Raw genomic sequence first — 22,029 nt, forward strand, 5'->3', positions numbered from 1 at the left:
AAAGGTAAGATAGCGGAAAAACTTAATTTACAACATATGTCCAAACAAGATTAATTCTGTCTTTGGGATAGAGATATTTAATTTTAAATAGGTGTCAGAAAAAAAATTGTGTAGAGAATTGTGCCATTTTGGGTCAAATATCATAATATTTTGCAATTTTTGAGAATTTTTTAAGCTGTTACCATGGTATTCACAGCTCTAAAAATCACAGAAAATATCAGTTTACTTATCCTTCAGAGCTCTATTAAAATTGCAAATGTTGTACAGATTTCAAATATATATACTTTATTAGAGGTTATATGTAAGGTTAACTGGCAATGTTTACATATCTAAAACATGTGCCATATTTTTCAGAATTTGGCATTTTTACTGTACACTGCTACCTAGGCGGCCGGGGTTCAATTCCCCGATCAGACGTAGAAAGGTATGGGGTCACCTGCCCGACCACGTGGGTTTTCCAGTTTCCTCCCACAGTAAGACCCCTCGCGCGCTTCCATACGGGCCAACAAGTGTGATTAATATAAGTTAATATAATTTGTTTCGCAATTGTTGTAAAAATAAATAAAGTTTACAATAACATGTGACATCCATACCTTCAGATGAATATGTAATGAACTGATGGCCAAGGAGATAAGCCAAGTATTTCCATCACTACATCAGATCGAATATATATAATGGAAAATGTCACAAAAGATTCAAAATCTCTTACAAAACCAACACACAACTGTGACCAATACAAGAAGTCATTCTATGTATGTATATCTACAACTGGAATCATTTGGATGATAAAATGGTGCGTCATCCAACATTGGAGGTTCTCAAAAATACATAGAGAATATCTAAGTGTCTTCAGTAATACACACTCGTGAAAAATATCAAAATATAGCCACACCAGTGAAATATATTTGGTATTAATGAAGATACTGTTTATTACATTTTATAGCAAATTATACCAAGGCAGCCGAATCTCTCCCAGAATTCATTGCTGTCCTCTGTCAACGGCTCGTAAATGTATGCCAAATTGTGACGTTATCTATTCTATCTTGCATTAGGACATCATATAACATGATGGAGAGCTATATGCAAATCTTAATTTTCCCCATTCTCGTTTGTAAGCAGTGTTCTGATTGGTCAAATCAGAAAAGTGATATTTTTCACTAGGGAGTTTGTTAGAATCCTAGTCTCTTTGGGATATTACCACTGGAATATAAATATCATACATTGCTTAGTTATGAGATGTTGTTAAGTTCAATATTGCCAAATGGACTCCCTTTTGGCCCCTCCCCTCAGGCCATTGGGGGGGGGGGTCAGCCCCATCATTTGTATATATTTGAATCCCAGTCACCTAGGGATGTAACACAACTGAAATATCAATGTCATACATTGCTTATAGTTCAATATTACCAAACGGAACCAATTTAGAGAGAAAAGTCGAAGAAGCCTCAGGCCCCTGAGAGATCAGCCCCACCATTTGAATAATTTTCAATCACTACCCCATAGGGGTGCTACCAGTCAAATATTAATGATATCCATTGCTTAAATTCAGAGAAGTTATTTATATCAACTTAGCCAAATTGACCCCTTTTGCCTCTACCCCTCAGGGCCCTGAGAGGTCAGCCCTGCCATTTGAATAATTTTGAATCACTACCCCATAGGGGTGCTACCAGTCAAATATTAATGATATCCATAGCTTAAATGCAGAAGAGAAGTTATTTATATCAATTAAGCCAAATTTACCCCTTTTGCCTCTATACCTCAGGGCCCTGAGAGGGCTGCTCCGCCATTTGTACAATTTGGAATCTTTACCCTATACTGGGATTCTACACGTCAAATATAAGTCAGTTGTTGAAGGACAGACAAAGAACGCTATAGATGCCAGGGTAGGACATTAGCTCATCCTTGTCCTCGGACCAGGTGAGCTAACAATGAATTTTAAGTTAAATAAATGAAAAAGAGTATGTCTGTAGTTTTAAATTCCTTTATTCAACAAGACAGTACTATCATATTGTATATAATCAACCCACTGAGCATCAATTGAGATTTGATAAAAAACGAAAAAATCTGTTTTATTTAAGAATATTTTTTATTAACACATGACTGATCTTTTATTTTGTATGTCAAAATGGACAAATTTTCAGAAACTAATTTCATTGAAGGAATATGACATTTATTGGATCATTATTAAATCTGACTAGAAATTATGACATGTACAGGGCTATATTTGTGTTGGTTAAACTAGAAATAGATAATTTTACAAAAGATTAAAAACATTTCCCCGCCCTCCCTCAATATATTCAAAACAAAAGATGATGCGTCATCAACAATGTATATACTGCTTCTTAAATACATAAAATAGCACCTACAGTATAGAAATCTGTCTTATTAACACCAAGAAATATAATAACAGCATTTTAATAATGATTGCTTATCAGACGAAAGTTACTTAACATACAAGATAGGAGTCGGAGCATGATTGAATTTTCTTTGGACAGAATTAATTATTTATCCATTTTGAATTCAATATAAAAATAATTTGCTTAAACTTTTGGAGCATTTAACTTTCACCATTGTTTAACATGATACAACTGTTTATACACCACATGCACTCTTCATAATTTAAGTTTTTAGAATTGTCACATGCTTGAAGGAGTTATCTCCCCTACTCATTTACACAGCAAATATAATTTTAAGCATTCACACAGTGAAACACTTCTCCAGTTAATAATATTTTCCAGAAACACCATTTGAAAACACTTAAATCATAAGCTTAAAAAGTTTACATGTCTCATTCTGATGAAAACATTTTTTTTTTGCAGGTGAAATGACAACTCATGAACAAGGAACATCTCATTCCATTTATATAAATCATCCATAAATTTTGGTAAAAACCATCATGAAATCAGCAATGTCACAGGACCAGGAAAATGCTACACAGCTGCAATTTGCACTTGGGGCTGCTAGACTTTCCTGACACTCGACATGTGCTTTAATAATTTGAATGTGGGACCTCTGAACTCTTTCTGCACTCTACTGTATTAATCCAGCAAAAATACCATGCCTTGTCGTAAGTCCATCTATAGATTGCTGTTCAGCAAAATTATGAAGTAAGAGTTTCAAGTCAGCAGTTATATTCCAAAATATAACAGCGCCGTGCTTCGACAAAAAAAAAAAAAAAAGAATGCTAAAACTTTCTGACACCAAAATATCCCAAAGTAAGGGAATTGATCCCCCTGAACATACTACAGGGTAACATTTACCGTAAATATGGTAATAGTTTGTGTTTCCCAACCAAGTACAATACTGTTTATAGAGCTAGACAAATGTCATTGTATGGTATCGCGATCCCTGGGTGTACTACCGGGTAAATACGGTAATAGTTTGTGACCCCTGACCCAGTACAATACTAATTATAGAGCTAGACAAATGTCATTGTACGGTATCGCGATCCCTGGGTGTACTACCGGGTAAATACGGTAATAGTTTGTGACCCCTGACCCAGTACAATACTAATTATAGAGCTAGACAAATGTCATTGTATGGTATCGCGATCCCTGGGTGTACTACCGGGTAAATACGGTAATAGTTTGTGACCCCTGACCCAGTACAATACTATATAATTAGAGCTAGACAAATGTCATTGTATGGTATACCTATATATTTAGTTTGTGTTAACTGCTGTAGCCCCAATAAAACGTTGGTTTTCCACTGATGAGTCGCTCCCTAGCAACGAAAGCTGTGAAGGATGATATACAGTTGCCGATGAAGTAGTCGGACTTCCCTAATATGGCGAGGTCAATCTGTGGAAGCCAGGGATCTAGATGATGAACTTTGACCTGTGATATAAAAAGGAAATCATTATTGTAACAAGTTGGAAATAATTGTACCTTTATTTGTTGAAAGAAGTTCTTGATTACAATGTATTTTTTTCAGTATCTTGGTGGTTTTTTTTTTTCTTCTAGGAAAATTAAAACATATGCAAGAGACCCTGAGGGCCAGTATTTCTCATCTGTTTTTCAGCTTTTGAAGTGAAGACCTTTGGAAAATCTAATTTATGTGAACTTCACATTTTTGTGACATTAATCGTAAATCAAGTCCTCCACTTGTAGGTAGAAATCTAGCAGCCCTTCATTCTAGCATGCTACATAATGAATGGACCAAATATCTATGACTGTGGTTGCTAGGATATTCAGAAATCTGATAAAAGGAAAATGATGACAATGGACCGATGCCATACTATGACTTACATAATCTCACATGGCTTTTAAAACAAAAACAATTTTTTTCAAGTTTTATCAAAATAATTCGGCTGTTATCCATTGACTTTGCACATGTAATATTTTTTTCCATATATATGTCATTAGTTTTATAGAACATGTAGAATTTTTTATCATCTGTGCCAGTCAGATCAAATCTTTATTGTGACATCATCATTTGGTCAATGACATTACCTTCAAGTTTGTACATCATGAATTGCAAATGGTGCATCAAAATGGCTGCCTCTATATTTGATTTGTTTTTCTTCACATTTTGATTTTAAAATGTCAGTGTATATTTTTTTGCATTATCTGACAAAAAGTATCATAAATATTTCATTTCATATGAGATCACATGTCGAAACTCATCTCAAGGTCAACTTGGTTCATAAAATATCATATGAAACAAAAACCCATCAAAGATTCTAATAAAAAAAATTATACATGTACATCCTGAAACCTCTTCCTCAGATAATTTAATCCCTAAACTAAAGAGACTTGGTACTGGTCCTCTGGTACTCCGATAGTCTGTATATTTTGTACGCCGTGTGTACCAAGATCTGTCTGACATCCTTTATGTAAAAAGGACTCGCACAACTAAATCAGCAAGCTGGTGTTTCCCCTGAACCAAGTCCCTTTTTTAGGTTTGTAGCTGTTTTCCTGAGTAAATAACATATGAAATGGGTACTTTCTATATATGAGAATACAAGAGGCCTTCATCCATGAAATGAAATTGACTTTTTGTGCAACCCCATAGGGATGCTACCACACATATTTGAGTGATATCCATTGATTAGTTTCAGAACAGATGTTGTTTAAACCAATTGACCCCGCCCTCTGCCCCCTTGGGGTCAGTTCCTTCCTTTATAAAATTTTGAATCCCGACCCAAAAGGATGTTATCAGACAAATTGAGTTGTTTCAGAGAAGTTGTTCATATCAATTTAGCCAAATTGACCCCTTTTGGCCCGCCCCTCAGCCCCCAGGGGTCAGCCCCGTAATTTGTACAATTTTGAATCCTGACCTCAAAGGGATGCTCACAGTAAAATATGAGCAATATCTACTGCTTGGTTTCAGAGGAGAAGTTGTTTATATCAATTTACCCAAATTGAACCCTTTTAGCCCCGCCCCTCAGACCCCGGGGAGGTCAGCCCCACCATTTGTACAATTTCGAGTCCCCACCCTCTATGGATGCTACCATACAAATATGAGTGATATCCATTGCTTGGTTTCAGAGGAGAAGTTGTTCATATCGATATAGCCAAATTGACCCCTTTTGGCCCCGCCCCTCAGACCCCCGGGGAGTCAGCCTCACAATTTGTACAATTTTGAATCCCCACCCCAAAGAGATGCACCCCAAAGTGATGCTATCAGGAAAATATGAGCGATATCCATTGCTCGGTTTCGGAGAAGAAGTCGTTTATATCAATATAGCCAAATTGACCACATTTGGCCCCGCCCCTTAGGCCCCTGGGGGGTCAGCCCCATCATTTGTACAATTTTGAATCCTCACCCCATAGTGATGCTACCAGGCAAATATGAGCGATATCCATTGCTCGGTTTCAGAGAAGAAGTTGTTTATATCAATATAGCCAAATTGACCCCCTTTTGGCCCCGCCCCTCAGACCCCTGGGGGGGTCAGCCCCACCATTTGTACAATTTTGAGTCCCCACCCCATAGGGATGCTTCTGGCCAAATTTGGTCTGATCTGTGGTTATGAAGAAGAAGTCAATTGTTGACGGACGGACGATGGACAACGGACAACAGACGCTACGGTATGGCATAAGCTCACCTTGGTCCTTCGGACCAGGTGAGGTAAAAAAAGTAGGGTCTTGAGATTTGGAAAATCAAAAATATACACTCCTACTGAAAATAGAATGATGTAGGTTTCGAGGTGTAAAAAGGCGGGAATTCCCCAGGTGGGGGCTCCCTAGTATACTGTAAATGTCACTGTTACTGTCTTTTGAGTGACCGTGTGCTCTTATATGCCATTAAACCTATACAATAACAACATTTACCCAATAGAAAAAACGTAAAACTTTAATTTGATATAAATTTCACATTTCAATGAAGGAATGGGGTCACTGGTATTAACATATAGTAAATTATTTAGTTGTGTGTCCTAAAAAGCACATCAAATATCAATTCTGAGCTACATACATAAAGTTAATTGTCATTGATTTATCAGGGATAATTGTTATTTAATTTTAAAATGCCTACATTATTTGACTCCATATTCATCACAGATGCTGTAATTTTAACTATAAAGTCAAACCTGTCACATGTGACCTCCCAAAGCGGCAATAACAAAGGTCACATATGACAGGTGGTCTTTTAATCCAGGTTCAGGTAACTAGTATAGTGAACAAGCATGCTGGTTAGTGCTAAATCAATACATATCCCCTATCGGCCCCAGCTATAAATATATGATACACATATGTTGGTGAAAATTGGTATGTAACTTCAGTATGAGTATATATCTACAGATTAAGTTTGAGTTCAGTGTTTTTGAGTCAAGGTCAAGGTTACTGTTACAGTAACCTTGACCTTGACTCAAAAACACTGAACTCAAACTTAATCTGTAGCTATAATCATACTGAAGTTACATACCAATTTTCACCAACATACCATAAAGCATGGCTGAGAAAAAGGCAGAAAACTGAGTGGAGTGGAAGGTGGATGGACAGAACAGAACAACATTTGGAATGTATATTGCCAGCAAATGCTGTTTTATTTTTTCTCAAATAAGCCCGTTCCCTGACTTTGATTCAGCCTCAAATAAGCCCGCTCCCTGACTTTGATTCAGCCTCAAATAAGCCCGCTCCCTGACTTTGATTCAGCCTCAAATAAGCCCGCTCCCTGACTTTGATTCAGCATCAAATAAGCCCACTCCCTGACTTTGATTCAGCATCAAATAAGCCCACTTCCTGATTTGGAGTCAGCCTCAAATAAGCCCATTCCTTGACTTATTGAGTCAGCCTCAAATAAGCCCATTCCTTGACTTATTGAGTAAGCCTCAAATAAGCCAACTCCCTGATTTTGAGTCAGAGTTCTATATGTTTTGACTTTAAAATACAATAAGCGGATCAGTAAGTTGGACAAGAGAACTTGAAGTTAGTTAAATTTAGACTTACATAAGGCATATTTCCTACTACATATATATATATATACACAAATTGTAAAATGCAACAACCTGGCTGTACAAGCTTGATGTTTGTTAAGATTTTAATTGTTTTATAATCACACTTGTTTACCATTTGTTTATTGAGATACATTTTTATATGTGCATGTAGGTGATTGTAATCCATAACAAAGCAATTAATTGGAAATACCAATCCTATATATAACACAGCCTGTAATAAAACTGTAAGCCAATGGCTAATTCATATCCATACTACCCTTCATTACCATGGCAACCATTAAACATCTGTTGCTTTTCAAAAATAACACCTTTGCTTTTTACTATATCTCAAAAGCAATTGAATGCCAATTTTCAGCTTAATGAGGCAATATCTCAACTTGACCAAACAGAAGCCTCCATTGCTTCATATATAAAGTTTCTATTAAAAGCAACATTTTTTAAACATCTGATGTTTAAGATAATATGCATTAATAAGGTAACCCACTGGATTAAGCTTGATTTAAGAACTGGTGAGACAAAACCTGTAAATGTATATACTAAAGTTACCATGGCAACAAATACATGTAATTATAATAAAACAAGAGGCCCAATGGGCCTGTATTGCTCACCTGGATCTACAGTAACTTTGAGATTTTGGCCTATTTAATCCATGTGACCCTGAATGAAGGTTAACTTGATTCATATGAACAATCTTGGTAGCCCTTCATCCCAGCAAGCTACAGGCCCAATATCAAGTCCCTGGGTCTCTTGGTTATTGAGAAATCGTTGGAAGATTTTAGTCTATTTGACCCATGTGACCTTGAATGTAGGTCAAGGTCATTCATTTGAACAAAATTGGTAGCACTTCACCCCAGGATGCTTCAGGCCTATTTTAAGTCCCTGGGCCTCTTTGTTATTGAGAAGAAGTTGTTACAAGGAAAAAGTTGCTGCCCGCCGCCCATCCGGATGGATGACGGACGCGGCACCACAGCATAAACTCACTTGCCCTTCAGGCAGGTCAGCTAAAAAAAAACAGTGGTATGCACATCTACACATGGTCCCTAATATTTCTGTGAACTTTCGTTGAAATCAGTCCACAGGTTTAGGAGGAATAGTCTGGACAATAAAAACCTGTTGATAGTGAGCAGTTGCTATGGCGACAACAAAAACTTCAATGTAAAAAAAAATAGCTACATGCACTAGCACATCTACACATAGCCCCTAACATTCTTGTGAAGTTTGGTGAAAATTGGTGCCCAAATTAAGGATGAGTTGTCTGGACAAGGAAAAAACAAACAAAAACAAAAACAAAACAAACAAAATTTTGGAATTAAAACAGCTGCATGCACATCTTCACATGTTCCCTTACATTCCTGTGAGTTTTTTTTTGGAAATCAATCCACAAGTTTAGGAGGAGCTGTCTGGAAGGAAGGATGGACGGACAGACAGACAACCTGATTCCTAACTTCTCTGCGGAAGTATAACTATGAAGTCTAGGAGATTATCACCTAATTACCAGTGATAATTATTCTCACTTCTACATAAGTGTGATCATGCCCCCCACTAGGTTTCCATTATCATCATAGATAGTACATAAATCGAGAAGAGAAAAATATCTGTGATAAACAACAGGGAAACAGCATTAATTTTAAATTTGTAAGAATTCTCTCCAAGTCTGCTAAAAAAAAAAATTAAAATATCACGACATTTAACTACAGTGGAACTTCGTTAACTCGAAGTCGACGGGACCACGAACAAACTTCGAGTTATCCGAGTGTTCGAATTAAGCGAGTTATCGTTTTTAGTGAAAAGTTTGGTCAATATTTGTCAACATTATATAATCATTATAACTTCGCTCTGTCGCTCATCAGTTCAGTGTGAAGACTGGTCAATACATGTAAATATATATGTAATGTTTCGTTATGTCACTTGTAATTTGGTGTAGTTTTGCCGATATACAGTCACGATAAAGTTTCTTTCACTTAGTCACTTCAATAACGATCTGATGTGCAAGTCATGTTTGCAAAAGGTAAACGATAAAACGGAATTCGACAAAATAACAAGTTATCAATGTCAAAACAAATAACCGTTTAAGTTTAACACAGATTGCATGCAAAACGTAACTGAACCATTACCTTTTATTGGACATATAAAATACTGTTTGATCGGCCTACTTACTTTTTATTGATAACCACGCCATTTCCATGTGTATTAGCACCGGAAGTTGGGCTGCGCATGTGCGTATAATTTAATAGGCAGCACTGACCGTAACAGTTGTACTCTGAACACCTCGGCAGTAATTACGCTATTGTTTCAGCAGTTAAAAGATTTAATAGCCGCCGGTGACTGTGTCATTTCTACACCTGTAAAAACATCAGCCGGGTAGATCTACCGGTGTGTCAGAGATTAGTTCCGCTTGAGCGAACGGGTAGATGAGTTGTTGACAATCGTGTGTACTGATATCGGCGACCGCCTTGGGAAATTACCTGATGTAAGTAAAGCAGTACTTTTTATCACCAAGACTTGTTGTTATCAGATTCAACCGACAATTTCTTTTATGAATTTATGAAACACTTATAATAGCATGTAGGTTAGTAGATTAGTGCCGATATGTTCAGTATTACAAACGGAATTTAGCTCTTAAAAAATGTCGGCGTTTGCCACCGATCGATGAAAATTATACTTCGAATTATTCGAACATTTCAAGTAGGATTTTTATTGTTGGGACCAAATTTTTACTTCGTATTATCCGAGTTTTTCGAGTTATCCGAATTCAAATTTTCCGAGTTTTTTTTACTAAGATAAAGAGAGAATTCGGCCGGGACCGGCGAGGTACTTCGAGTTAAGCGAGGTACTCGAGTTATCCGAGTTCGAGTTAACGAAGTTCCACTGTAATAAGTTATCGTGTCAGATGGATCTGAACAAAACACGCGATCAAGCCAATCCTGTTCTGAACATGTGAACAACAACTTACAACCAAAACCTCTTTACATACTCTCAGTCACATTGCTGGCTGATTTTATTTGTGGATTTTTTTTACTATTATTACAAACGTGTATACATTTCATTTTTGACTATAAATGGCCATTATTAAACTTCTTTTGACAATAAACAACATTTCTTCATTTAATTTTCTACAATAAGTATTAACAAGAAGCCTTATGGGTCTAAACAGTCGCCCAAGTCTTACACAATTGTAACTATCGGCTGTGTGTTAACAATGTAATGGAAAAGTTTCTAACCAATTTTGAATCAATGGAAAAGAAACAAGAGGCTCAGAGGGCCTGAACCACTTACATGGCCAGTTAGGAATTGTGGCAATATTACTAAATGTATTTCCAATTTTCATGTTGACCATGATGTGTCAGTGATTTAGGAAATGTTAAACAATATTTCCAGCAGAGGTCATATGATTCTCTGGTGTATTGGAGAATCATAATGTAGGGTTTTGCATAAATACATTGTCCAAGTCAGTTAATGGTATAGAAATGCCTAAAAAATAACTTCTGCTGGTGTTTTTGCTAAATCAAACATAACCAATGTGAAATCCTAACATGCAGAAATGTGAATTTCATATTTCTCAATGGTGACCTTGAAAATAGGCCAAGGTCATTTGTATGCTGATTCGTTATAGCATTCAATCTGTTTTACTTGCTGGCAAAATAGTATACATATGAGTCTTCTTAAACTTGAAAAGAAGATCAATGAAGTTTCTCATATTTCTAACACTGTAACTTTGAAAACTGGTCAAGGTCATTGATATAAGTAAATTTCATATCAGTCCATAGCAGGAACCAACTGGCTAAGGTGAGAATCCTAGGACTTTTAGAACTTGAGAATAAGATTTGAAAATGAATTTTAACTACATAGCTCCTGTGTCCTTGAAAATATGTCAAGGTCATTTATATGAGGAAACTTTATACCACTCGGTCCTATAGGTACTTGGTTATGTCATACCACTTAATAGCAAGAATCTACCTGTAAATGATGAGTGCCCCAAGTCTTTCAGTGCACGAGAAGAAGAATCACAAATGAATTTTTAACTACTTCGCCCATGTGACCTTGAAAATAGGTAAAGGTTATTTATATGAGGAAACATTATACTACTCTGTCTTGAATACCTGCCAGCAGAATATCAGCCCTCTAGGTCTTCTGGAACTTGAAAAGAAGATTCTTGAAGTTTTTAATATATTTGACCTATGTGACTCTTTCCATGTACCTCTTGACCAAATATCAGTTCTCAGTTGCTCATAGTTTTATAGAAGAAGTTAAAAATGGTTCAGGAAATTTTTCAAAAATGTGGAAATGTTACCTAACGATGGATGATACACCACAACAGACAAAACAGGGTTTGAAAATGTCACTGAACTTGCTTCACTCAGGTGACCTAAAAATACCTTTATCAACTGGCAATCACTATGGAGAGTTTGGTTGAAGTAAAAAACAATAACGTCATAAAAATCTTGTTTTCTTTGACTGCACAGTTTGAAGAATTGCCTTCATTTGACAATTGTCTAGAATGACAGTTCTAGAAGGTTTTACTGTAGATTTTCTATAAATATGATGCAGTGTGAAAGTTATCAAGTCCAATCGCAGTGGAATTGGTCATCTTACCTGTAATTTTGTGAAATGTTTCTCAATTTCTTTTGTCAAGGGATTCTTGTCGGTTGCTACATATATTTGATGAATACCAGAGATTTTAACAACTTTTTCCAACAACCTGAAAAATATACAATTTAATGAGAATCAAATTATATCATCAGTTGTTTTCATAACATATGGCTATATCTAGTCTAAGCTTATATACATGTAATATTGTAGATTTCACTTATTGTAATCTACTTTCCGGAGAAAAATATCAAAATAATCAAAATATCATAATAACCCTGCAAGCAATTATTGTGCCCCTTGAATATGAAGTTAGGCCTAGTCATAGGACTATTAAGTGAAGAAAGAGATGAAAAACACGGAAATGCAATTATACAAAAATTATGTAACAACTGCTATAATAAAATATCCACTGAGGGTCGATTTGAGCTGGAGTCTCCTTGTTTCATACCATCCAGAGCAATTAGGGTAAAGTGTCTTGCCAAAGTCATGCCCCCTTATAGAACGCAAGAGCCATTATCTGCTAGGGTCTTTATTCCTTACTTGTTTCGTGTTTTCGTGTCTCATTTAATTTTGGACAATAACATCTGGTTGGTCATCTTTGCTAGCCAAGAGTTATGCTCTGCCCCTTCAGTACGCGGATCATAACCCTTGACTAGCGAAGATGCTGGTAGGTGGGTTGGTAGAGAAATGTTCTGGCTAAACGACAAAATTCTTATTTTAGTACAAAATCACTTTAATAATTATTAATATGGGCCATTATTAGCCGGGAAAAGCCTAAAGAAAAAAATACTGTATTTGCTCTCCTACTTATTTTGTTTGAGATATCAAAAGGCAAATCACTATCGCCAATACTTACATGAATATTTCAGCATCAGAAGGAAAGCACATCTCAGCAGAAATCTTGTTTTTCCCTTCGTAGCCGAGACACTGAGGTGAGGCCATGAACTTACTTTCACCCTCTACATTCTTGCAAGCATTTTTCTAGAAAAGAAATAAATTAAAGATTATGGATTAACTTAAATAATTCTTTAATTAAGATACAGCATTATAAATCAAAAGTAAATTATGAACAAAAATGGAATTCATTTTCAAAAAGATAAATCATTCTGATGACTCCAGTTACATTGTGGAACAAATTTCCCATTACAAATCATACCCAGTCCACACCATTGCGAAGATGAATCCCGATAAATCGTTCTTGTTCAAACATCTTTGCGATGTGACTTTGGACCTCGTCCTCTATTGTAGACGACCACCTGAGGTATTTCTGAAGAGGGACTGTGTCCTCTGCCATGGGATAAGGGGCTGGAGCTCCTTTAAGGGCCACAACAGGTTCCTCATCAGCTGGAAACCTAAAGAAAGTTAACAGTATTCAAATTAACATGATTTGCTAGTAGTAAGATGTCAAAAACTCTTCAATTAGGACCTTCTCACAATTACTTGAAATCATACCTGACCAATTCTCCATGGAACCTTGCTTGTTCCAATAAATCTGATTTCAAATCTCCAGAGCCTGGATCCAGGTGGGGGGGGGGAGTGTCAGCCTTAAAAAAATGTTTATGCCAACCCAACCCAACCCCCCTTTATCGAAAATCTTATCCCCAAAATTGCATAATTAGCTATAATCATATTTCATTTTTCCGAAATTTTGGCCCCCAGACCCTTGCCAAAAATAATTTGGCGCTCGCATCATCGAATTCCTGGATCCGCAGCCTAGAGCAAAACATTTTTTAATTTTCACTCATCTAATGTTATATCATTAAAGCGACATTCCTTCATTCGGACATCAGAAACATGCACAATTTCTGCACTATGTCCGAGCGATGATTATATGAGTGTTTGTGCCTACAAGTTATGAAATTAACACCGAAATGAACATGGAAAAGGCGTATCGTATACAAATACATATGTCTTTGCCATAATTAGTAATACTTCAGGTCGAATAAAGAATTTTCAGGACTTAACACCTGAAGAACTTTGGTTTATCTTGAGATTAAAACTGCCATATTAATGTAAAGATTGTAACTTTTCCTATTTGGAAAAAATACAAATTTTCCAGTAAGTTTAATTTTGACAACCTAAGCTTTATTCAAACAAAGGAATGCCCCTTTCATACTGGTTGATTACAGTAAGTGAGCCTATGATAAGTTTACATAACAAAATGATTAAATTACGTTAACAAATTTCCCATTTGTGTGAGGTACCTGGGTATTTCATACTGATCGACAATTTGTAGTTCTGCCCAAATGATAGATGTGTAAACATATCTAACCAAAACTTGTTTCAACACTATAAGAAGAGGTTTTACACCTGGTAATCTATGTGCTGAATCAGAATTGTTGCAAAAGATTTCTTTCATAATTCTTAAGTCATTTACATTGTATTGTTTTAATATCAGAATCAATCGATATCCAATTCGATATCCAATATCATAAATCAACTACATAGCAGTCTATATAATCAGGTTTTCTGATGTTTTATCTGCCAAAAATGATTTGGCTGTGACCTTGAAATTGGGCCAAGGTCATTCTTTTTACAAATTAATTGTATAGCATCCCAGGAACCTTCCAACCAACGTTTTGATTCTGAGAATTTTGGTAAATCAAAAGTAGGTGCTTTAAAATTTTACTTTGGCTGAAACAGTGTAGATCTATACATGTTGTATGCAGTAATGACATTATTAAATAAACATTTACCGTTTCCTCCAGCCGACATGGTCAGTATACATTACATGGTAGGAGACACTGCGGTCAAAATATACTCCAAGGCCATCCCAGAACGGCCCGAATGGATTCCCTGTTACAGTAAAACAATAATATAAGTCAGTTTACATGTAAAAACATTCAATATTTTTCTGTAATGCAGTAGAAATATATATTTCTAATTTGTATACATCTGTTGTGTAAATTAGTCTATTCTGTAAATCACTGTAAACTTGCAAACTTACTACTGTGGAAACTATAGAAGTTATTAGAAAAAGAAAGTTTATCAACTGTTCTGTTATTTTCTGTGTATTGCCTGCTTCCTTAGATTGCTGCACAAGCCAAAATAATGGCTTTATAATACAAAGCGCTCCAGGCTATTGTCCGTGGGTTGTTTGCTACACATAAAAGAGTACAAGTTCTCACCATCAGGGGAATCCCTCGCTGTATAACATATTTACCTCTCACAGATAAGACCTGTATTGCCTTGGCATATATGCAAAGTGTTAATAAACGTATTCCTACTGTAGATCTACATGTTGGTTTTACTTGATATGTCCACACACAGGTAAATGTACCTTTCATATTTCGGACGTAAACATCAATGTCAGCACCTGGTAGTACACCAGGGAAATACAGAAAGTTAAATTGGATTTGACAAGTATCGTATAGCCATCAGTTTTTATGTTTTTTTTTTTTTTAATATTTTGTCAGATAGCAGGCTTCATCAAATAGCCCACAGAAGGCATTTTTTAATGTTTTAAATTGTACAGCCTCTGGGCATTACACGAGAAATGACAGTCATGCTCCATTATACTCCTATCAGAATATCTCCACTAACTTTATACAAATCCTTTCAAAACAAGCATTCTGAGAGTCTTGCTAAAGTAATTACATGTCCCCTACCGTCCCCCACTAAAAATAGTAACAGTGACATTCACCTTGACCCAAATACACTGAAACTCGATTTTTGATCTGTAGCTACTCATACTGAAGTTACATATCAACTTTCACCAACATACCCAGGGCTCAAAGTGGCGCCTATTATAGTGGCCATGGCGCCTTAAATTCACCATTGGCGACCAGTTATTGACGTATAAGGCGCCTGCATGGCCACCAAAAAAATTGTGTAAATTTGCGATTTGGTTAATCTGTCAAAGGTTGTAATCAATGCTTAAAAGACGTTCTCAATTGAAAAAGTAACAGAGAGATGTTACACTGAACAAAAGAATTAAAAGACTTTTTTATAAGATGTAAGACAACTTGGCCGGGACTAACTTTTCCAATTAGCGCCTAGATTGTACGATTTGGTAGCCAAATAGGCCACCTTGTAAAAATATCCACTCTGAACCCTGATACCTTGAAGCATGACTGAGAAAAGTGTGGAAAACTGAGTATAGACGGACTGACAGACGGATGGATGGAGAGGAAACCTATCATCCCCCCCCCCTCCGACCCCGGTAGGGGACTAATAACAAAATAATAATTATAATAATTAGGAATTCATTTTTACACCTATTCAGTTCCCCTCCTGTTCGTGAACGTACCTTCTTTCATCTTACAGGGGACACTAGACCCTTGGTAACCAAAGCAGTACCCCGTTCTGTTCCCTTGGGGCCAGTACTTAGGGGCCAGCTTCTCCATAAAGTCCTCGGCTGTGATCACTCTGTGATACTCTCCGACAGAAGTCACATCAAACCATTCATTAAAGGGCACATTTTTCTAAACGGAAAAGAGTTCAATAATTGCTTAATATGTGTTTCGATAACAATGATGAGCATCAAATGAATATATTTGGGGAATCACGTTTCTTTTTCTAACTGTTTTGGTTTATTTTGTTTAATTATAACCTCCTATTAACAGCCAGGGTCATTTAAGGACGTGCCAGGTTATGGAGGTGGAGGAAAGCCAGAGTACCCGGAGAAAACCACCAGCCTACGGTCAGTACCAGGCAACTGCCCCATGTAGGTTTCGAACTCGCGACCCAGAGGTGGAGGGCTAGTGATAAAGTGTAGGGACACCTTAACCACTCGGCCACCGCAGCCCCTTTCTTTTTATGAACACAGTACAGTAAATACTGACATTTATATAGATTCTTTGGTTACAAGTGGGTCTTATCCATTACAATAGAAAGACAAACGTATCTACAGTGTACGTATAATACTTCGAATCATACTGCAAGGGGCAGATGCATATATGAGAGTCAGGATTCCTTCTTATGCAAAATTTCTCCGACCTGAACTGGGGCCGCAGGTCTGAGAATGCTTTTCAGTTTTCAATACTCCGAAAAGCAAGTGAAATAATTACGCAATATAACAACAAAATTACCGAACAAAACTGAAATAAGCAAATTAAATATCAAGTTTGTGAAGCTTTTACAACTGGAAATCGAGTTTCTACCCCTTGAAAGACTGCAGTCATTAATTGGTACTACAGCAGGAAACTACTGTACTCTATATTTTAACAGCAAAAAAGTCCTGCTCATATATAAGCCCCCACCACTTCATCTTTACAGAATCATCGATCCCCTCCCCAAACTTTAATAATAAACTTTTACACTAGGCGAGGGGGGAGGGGTATTGAGGATTAATACAATTCTACACTTTTCCACTAGGGGAGGGGGCTTATTTGATGACAAATACAGTACTAAACTTTTACAGTAGGGGAGAGGGGCTTATTTGAGGATAAATATGGTACTAAACTTTTACACTAGGGGAGGGGCTTATTTGAGGACAAATACAGTACACTAGGGGAGGGGGGCTTATTTGAGGACAAATACTGTACTAAACTTGTACACTAGGGAAGGGGGGAGGCTTATTTCAGGATGATAACAGTGCTTACCCTGTTATTGCTGGATATATACATGTCCTAAGATAGTATTTACAGGACTGATGCATTTACTTACATATGTCCGCCATGGAGGAAGAATTAAGGTCCGGTCCACAGCTTTAGCGAATGCCAGACCACCTAAAAAATGTTCTGCTTGGTTCCCAAACCGACCTTTTGAAGATGTCAAACAATTTATATATAAACATATACAAATAGGAAATCAACAGACATTCACAGAGCTAAAGACCCTGAATAATAATAAGCTGTACTTGATACATTAGCTTATCATTCAAAGCATGGCAGTTAACCTTAACATATCCCAAGTGAGACAGTTAACCTTACAAAGAACATATCCCCAGTGAGACAGTTAACCTTACACAGAACATATCCCCAGTGAGACAGTTAACCTTACACAGAACATATCCCCAGTGAGACAGTAACACAGAAAATATCCCCAGTGAGACAGTTAAATTACACAGAACATATCTCCAGTGAGACAGTTAACCTTACACAGAACATATCCCCAGTGAGACAGTTAACCTTACACAGAACATATCCCCAGTGAGACAGTTAACCTTACACAGAACATATCCCCAGTGAGACAGTTAACCTTACACAGAACATATCCCCAGTGAGACAGTTACACAGAACATATCCCCAGTGAGACAGTAACACAGAAAATATCCCCAGTGAGACAGTTACCTTACACAGAACATATCCCCAGTGAGACAGTTAACCTTACACAGAACATATCCCCAGTGAGACAGTTAACCTTACACAGAACATATCCCCAGTGAGACACTTACACAGAACATATCCCCAGTGAGACACTTACACAGAACATATCCCCAGTGAGACAGTTACACAGAACATATCCCCAGTGAGACAGTAACACAGAAAATATCCCTAGTGAGACAGTTAACCTTACACAGAACATATCCCCAGTGAGACAGTTAAACTTACACAGAACATATCCCCAGTGAGACACTTACACAGAACATATCCCCAGTGAGACACTTACACAGAACATATTCCCAGTGAGACACTTACACAGAACATATCTCCAGTGAGACAGTTAACCTTACAAAGAACATATTCCCAGTGAGACATTACACAGAACATTTCTCCAGTGAGACACTTACAAAGAACATATCCCCAGTGAGACAGTTAACCTTACACAGAACATATCCCCAGTGAGACTGTTAACCTTACACAGAACATATCCCCAGTGAGACAGTTAACATTACACAGAACATATCCCCAGTGAGACACTTACACAGAACATATCCCCAGTGAGACAGTTAACCTTACACAGAACATATATCCCCAGTGAGACAGTTAACCTTACACAGGACATATCCCCAGTGAGACAGTTAACCTTACACAGAACATATCCCCAGTGAGACACTTACACAGAACATATCCCCAGTGAGACAGTTAACATTACACAGAACATATCCCCAGTGAGACTGTTAACCTTACACAGAACATTTCTCCAGTGAGACACTTACACAGAACATATCCCCAGTGAGACAGTTAACCTTACACAGAACATATATCCCCAGTGAGACAGTTAACCTTACACAGGACATATCCCCAGTGAGACAGTTAACCTTACACAGAACATATCCCCAGTGAGACACTTACACAGAACATATCCCCAGTGAGACACTTACACAGAACATATCCCCAGTGAGACAGTTACACAGAACATATCCCCAGTGAGACACTTACACAGAACATATCCCCAGTGAGACACTTACACAGAACATATCCCCAGTGAGACACTTACACAGAACATATCCCCAGTGAGACACTTAACCTTACAAAGAACATATCCCCAGTGAGACATTACACAGAACATTTCTCCAGTGAGACACTTACAAAGAACATATCCCCAGTGAGACAGTTAACCTTACACAGAACATATCCCCAGTGAGACAGTTAACCTTACAAAGAACATATCCCCAGTGAGACTGTTAACCTTACACAGAACATATCCCCAGTGAGACATTACACAGAACATATCCCCAGTGAGACATTACACAGAACATATCCCCAGTGAGACATTACACAGAACATATCCCCAGCGAGACAGTTAACCTTACACAGAACATATCCCCAGTGAGACATTACACAGAACATTTCTCCAGTGAGACACTTACACAGAACATATCCCCAGTGAGACAGTTAACCTTACACAGAACATATATCCCCAGTGAGACAGTTAACCTTACACAGGACATATCCCCAGTGAGACAGTTACACAGAACATATCCCCAGTGAGACATTACACAGAACATATCCCCAGTGAGACAGTTAACCTTACACAGAACATATCCCCAGTGAGACAGTTACACAGAACATATCCCCAGTGAGACAGTAACACAGAAAATATCCCTAGTGAGACAGTTAACCTTACACAGAACATATCCCCAGTGAGACAGTTAACCTTACACAGAACATATCCCCAGTGAGACAGTTAACCTTACACAGAACATATCCCCAGTGAGACAGTAACACAGAAAATATCCCTAGTGAGACAGTTAACCTTACACAGAACATATCCCCAGTGAGACAGTTAACCTTACACAGAACATATCCCCAGTGAGACAGTTAACCTTACACAGAACATATTCCCAGTGAGACAGTTACACAGAACATATCCCCAGTGAGACATTACACAGAACATATCCCCAGTGAGACAGTTACACAGAACATATCCCCAGTGAGACAGTTAACCTTACACAGAACATATCCCCAGTGAGACAGTTAACCTTACACAGAACATATCCCCAGTGAGACAGTAACACAGAAAATATCCCTAGTGAGACAGTTAACCTTACACAGAACATATCCCCAGTGAGACAGTTAACCTTACACAGAACATATCCCCAGTGAGACAGTTAACCTTACACAGAACATATTCCCAGTGAGACAGTTACACAGAACATATCCCCAGTGAGACATTACACAGAACATATCCCCAGTGAGACAGTTACACAGAACATATCCCCAGTGAGACATTTAACCTTACACAGAACATATCCCCAGTGAGACAGTTACACAGAACATATCCCCAGTGAGACATTACACAGAACATATCCCCAGTGAGACATTACACAGAACATATCCCCAGTGAGACAGTTACACAGAACATATCCCCAGTGAGACAGTTAACCTTACACAGAACATATCCCCAGTGAGACAGTTAACCTGATATACCAATTTTATTCAAGCAGCAATGCCCTATTATAGTACATTTTGACATATTCAACAAGTGCAATTCATCATCATTATTATATATACATTTTTGTACTTACCCATACACAGACAAAACAGAATGTAGCCTCTTTCATCCCATTCAAGGTCATGAGGTGCTACCCTTGACCCATCAGGTGAAAGGTCATCAGTTGACCCCACTACAGTGAGCAATGCAAGCAACTGGACTAAAATAACGCTGATACAGAGAAAACAAACCATGTCTCCAACGGATGATTATCTAAAAGTAAACAAAGAATGATTGAATTATCTACAAGTTAACAACGGATGATTATCTACAAGTAAACAAAGAAATCAATCAGATACAGGAAAATATGTGGAAATGAGAAACAAACTTTGAAGTTTTTTTCTTTTGATTTTAAGGCAACATACTTCAGAAAAAAATCCTTACCTGTATCATACTAATACAAAAAAATGGTAGACCGAACATGCTCAAATTTAGACCCGACTTTGACAAATTAAAGCTACTCTTTTTGTAAAATTATTCATGTTTTTTTTGTTTTTTGTTATTATTAACCATACAGATGATTAATTACTTAATAGTTATGTCTAAATGTTTGGTCCAAGATTTGGAGAATTGCATGGCTCTATACAAATGTAGATACTGAAATTAACACCTGAAATCAATATCAGGCCTTAATTGAGCATATAAATGAACATATAGAAAAACATGCAGTAAACCTTCCATTGCAGCAGAAAATCTTGTAATAATCTTGTAATAAATATATATATGCATCGAGGACATTATGAAATACAAACCTAGAACAGCTTGATAGCCGATACTCTACCAGGCAGGTGGACAATTTGTGATGAAAAGAAATTGCACAGGGCACTTCAACCACTACAGTATCGTAAAGCGTTTTTTTGATAAAAATTTTACGGTTGATGAAGTGTTTCCCTCTGGCTCTTCGTGCCTCAGTGTTTATTTAGACGAATAAATGTTTAATGCTCTTTAATTTCAATTACTGACATATTACTTTATATATATGTATATATACATATAAAAAATGAACAATTTATTATAAAAAATTAACAATTTATTATAAAAAATAAACAATTATAAAAAAAAAACAATTATTCAAACAAAATATTCTAAACAGACAGCAATTTATTATCATGTCTTCTGACTACAAAAAAAATAACATGTGATCAAAAGATTAAAAACTGACAGATTTATTAGCTTTACTTTCAGGTATAAAGGTGATGCAAACTATTTCATTTTTGTAATTTTTG

The 22,029-nt window shown here is 37.0% G+C and overlaps 1 protein-coding gene across 2 annotated transcripts; it reads right to left on the reverse strand.

The window, feature by feature from the left end:
- Nucleotides 1-1,962: 1,962 nt before the first annotated feature.
- Nucleotides 1,963-21,742, reverse strand: LOC117318784 (GDP-fucose protein O-fucosyltransferase 1-like). Of its 2 annotated transcripts, XM_033873739.1 has the most exons (9): nt 20,838-21,742; nt 17,591-17,685; nt 16,233-16,407; nt 14,680-14,779; nt 13,140-13,335; nt 12,840-12,964; nt 11,987-12,092; nt 3,634-3,833; nt 1,963-3,528 (listed from the first exon to the last, which is right to left on the reverse strand). In XM_033873739.1, exons 1-8 carry the CDS (start codon nt 20,995-20,997, stop codon nt 3,669-3,671), a joined length of 1,122 nt encoding a protein of 373 aa, XP_033729630.1. In that variant the 5' UTR covers nt 20,998-21,742; the 3' UTR covers nt 1,963-3,528; nt 3,634-3,668. The 2 variants fall into 2 exon arrangements, with proteins under 2 accessions (XP_033729630.1, XP_033729629.1); XM_033873738.1 differs by having other exon boundaries at nt 1,963-3,833.
- Nucleotides 21,743-22,029: the final 287 nt, after the last annotated feature.

Source organism: Pecten maximus, unplaced genomic scaffold (assembly GCF_902652985.1).
Source record: "Pecten maximus unplaced genomic scaffold, xPecMax1.1, whole genome shotgun sequence".
Taxonomy (NCBI): Eukaryota; Metazoa; Mollusca; class Bivalvia; order Pectinida; family Pectinidae; genus Pecten; species Pecten maximus.

What these genes read in the sequence shown, in the direction of transcription:
- LOC117318784 (XM_033873739.1), bottom strand. Translation starts at nt 20,997, where the DNA reads ATGGTTTGTTTTCTCTGTATCAGCGTTATTTTAGTCCAGTTGCTTGCA. An exon ending in CCCCTGTAAGATGAAAGAAG is followed by an intron (nt 14,780 to 16,232) that starts GTACGTTCACGA and finishes TTACTGTAACAG; the next exon opens with GGAATCCATTCGGGCCGTTC. An exon ending in TTCGCAATGGTGTGGACTGG is followed by an intron (nt 12,965 to 13,139) that starts GTATGATTTGTA and finishes TTTCTTTTCTAG; the next exon opens with AAAAATGCTTGCAAGAATGT.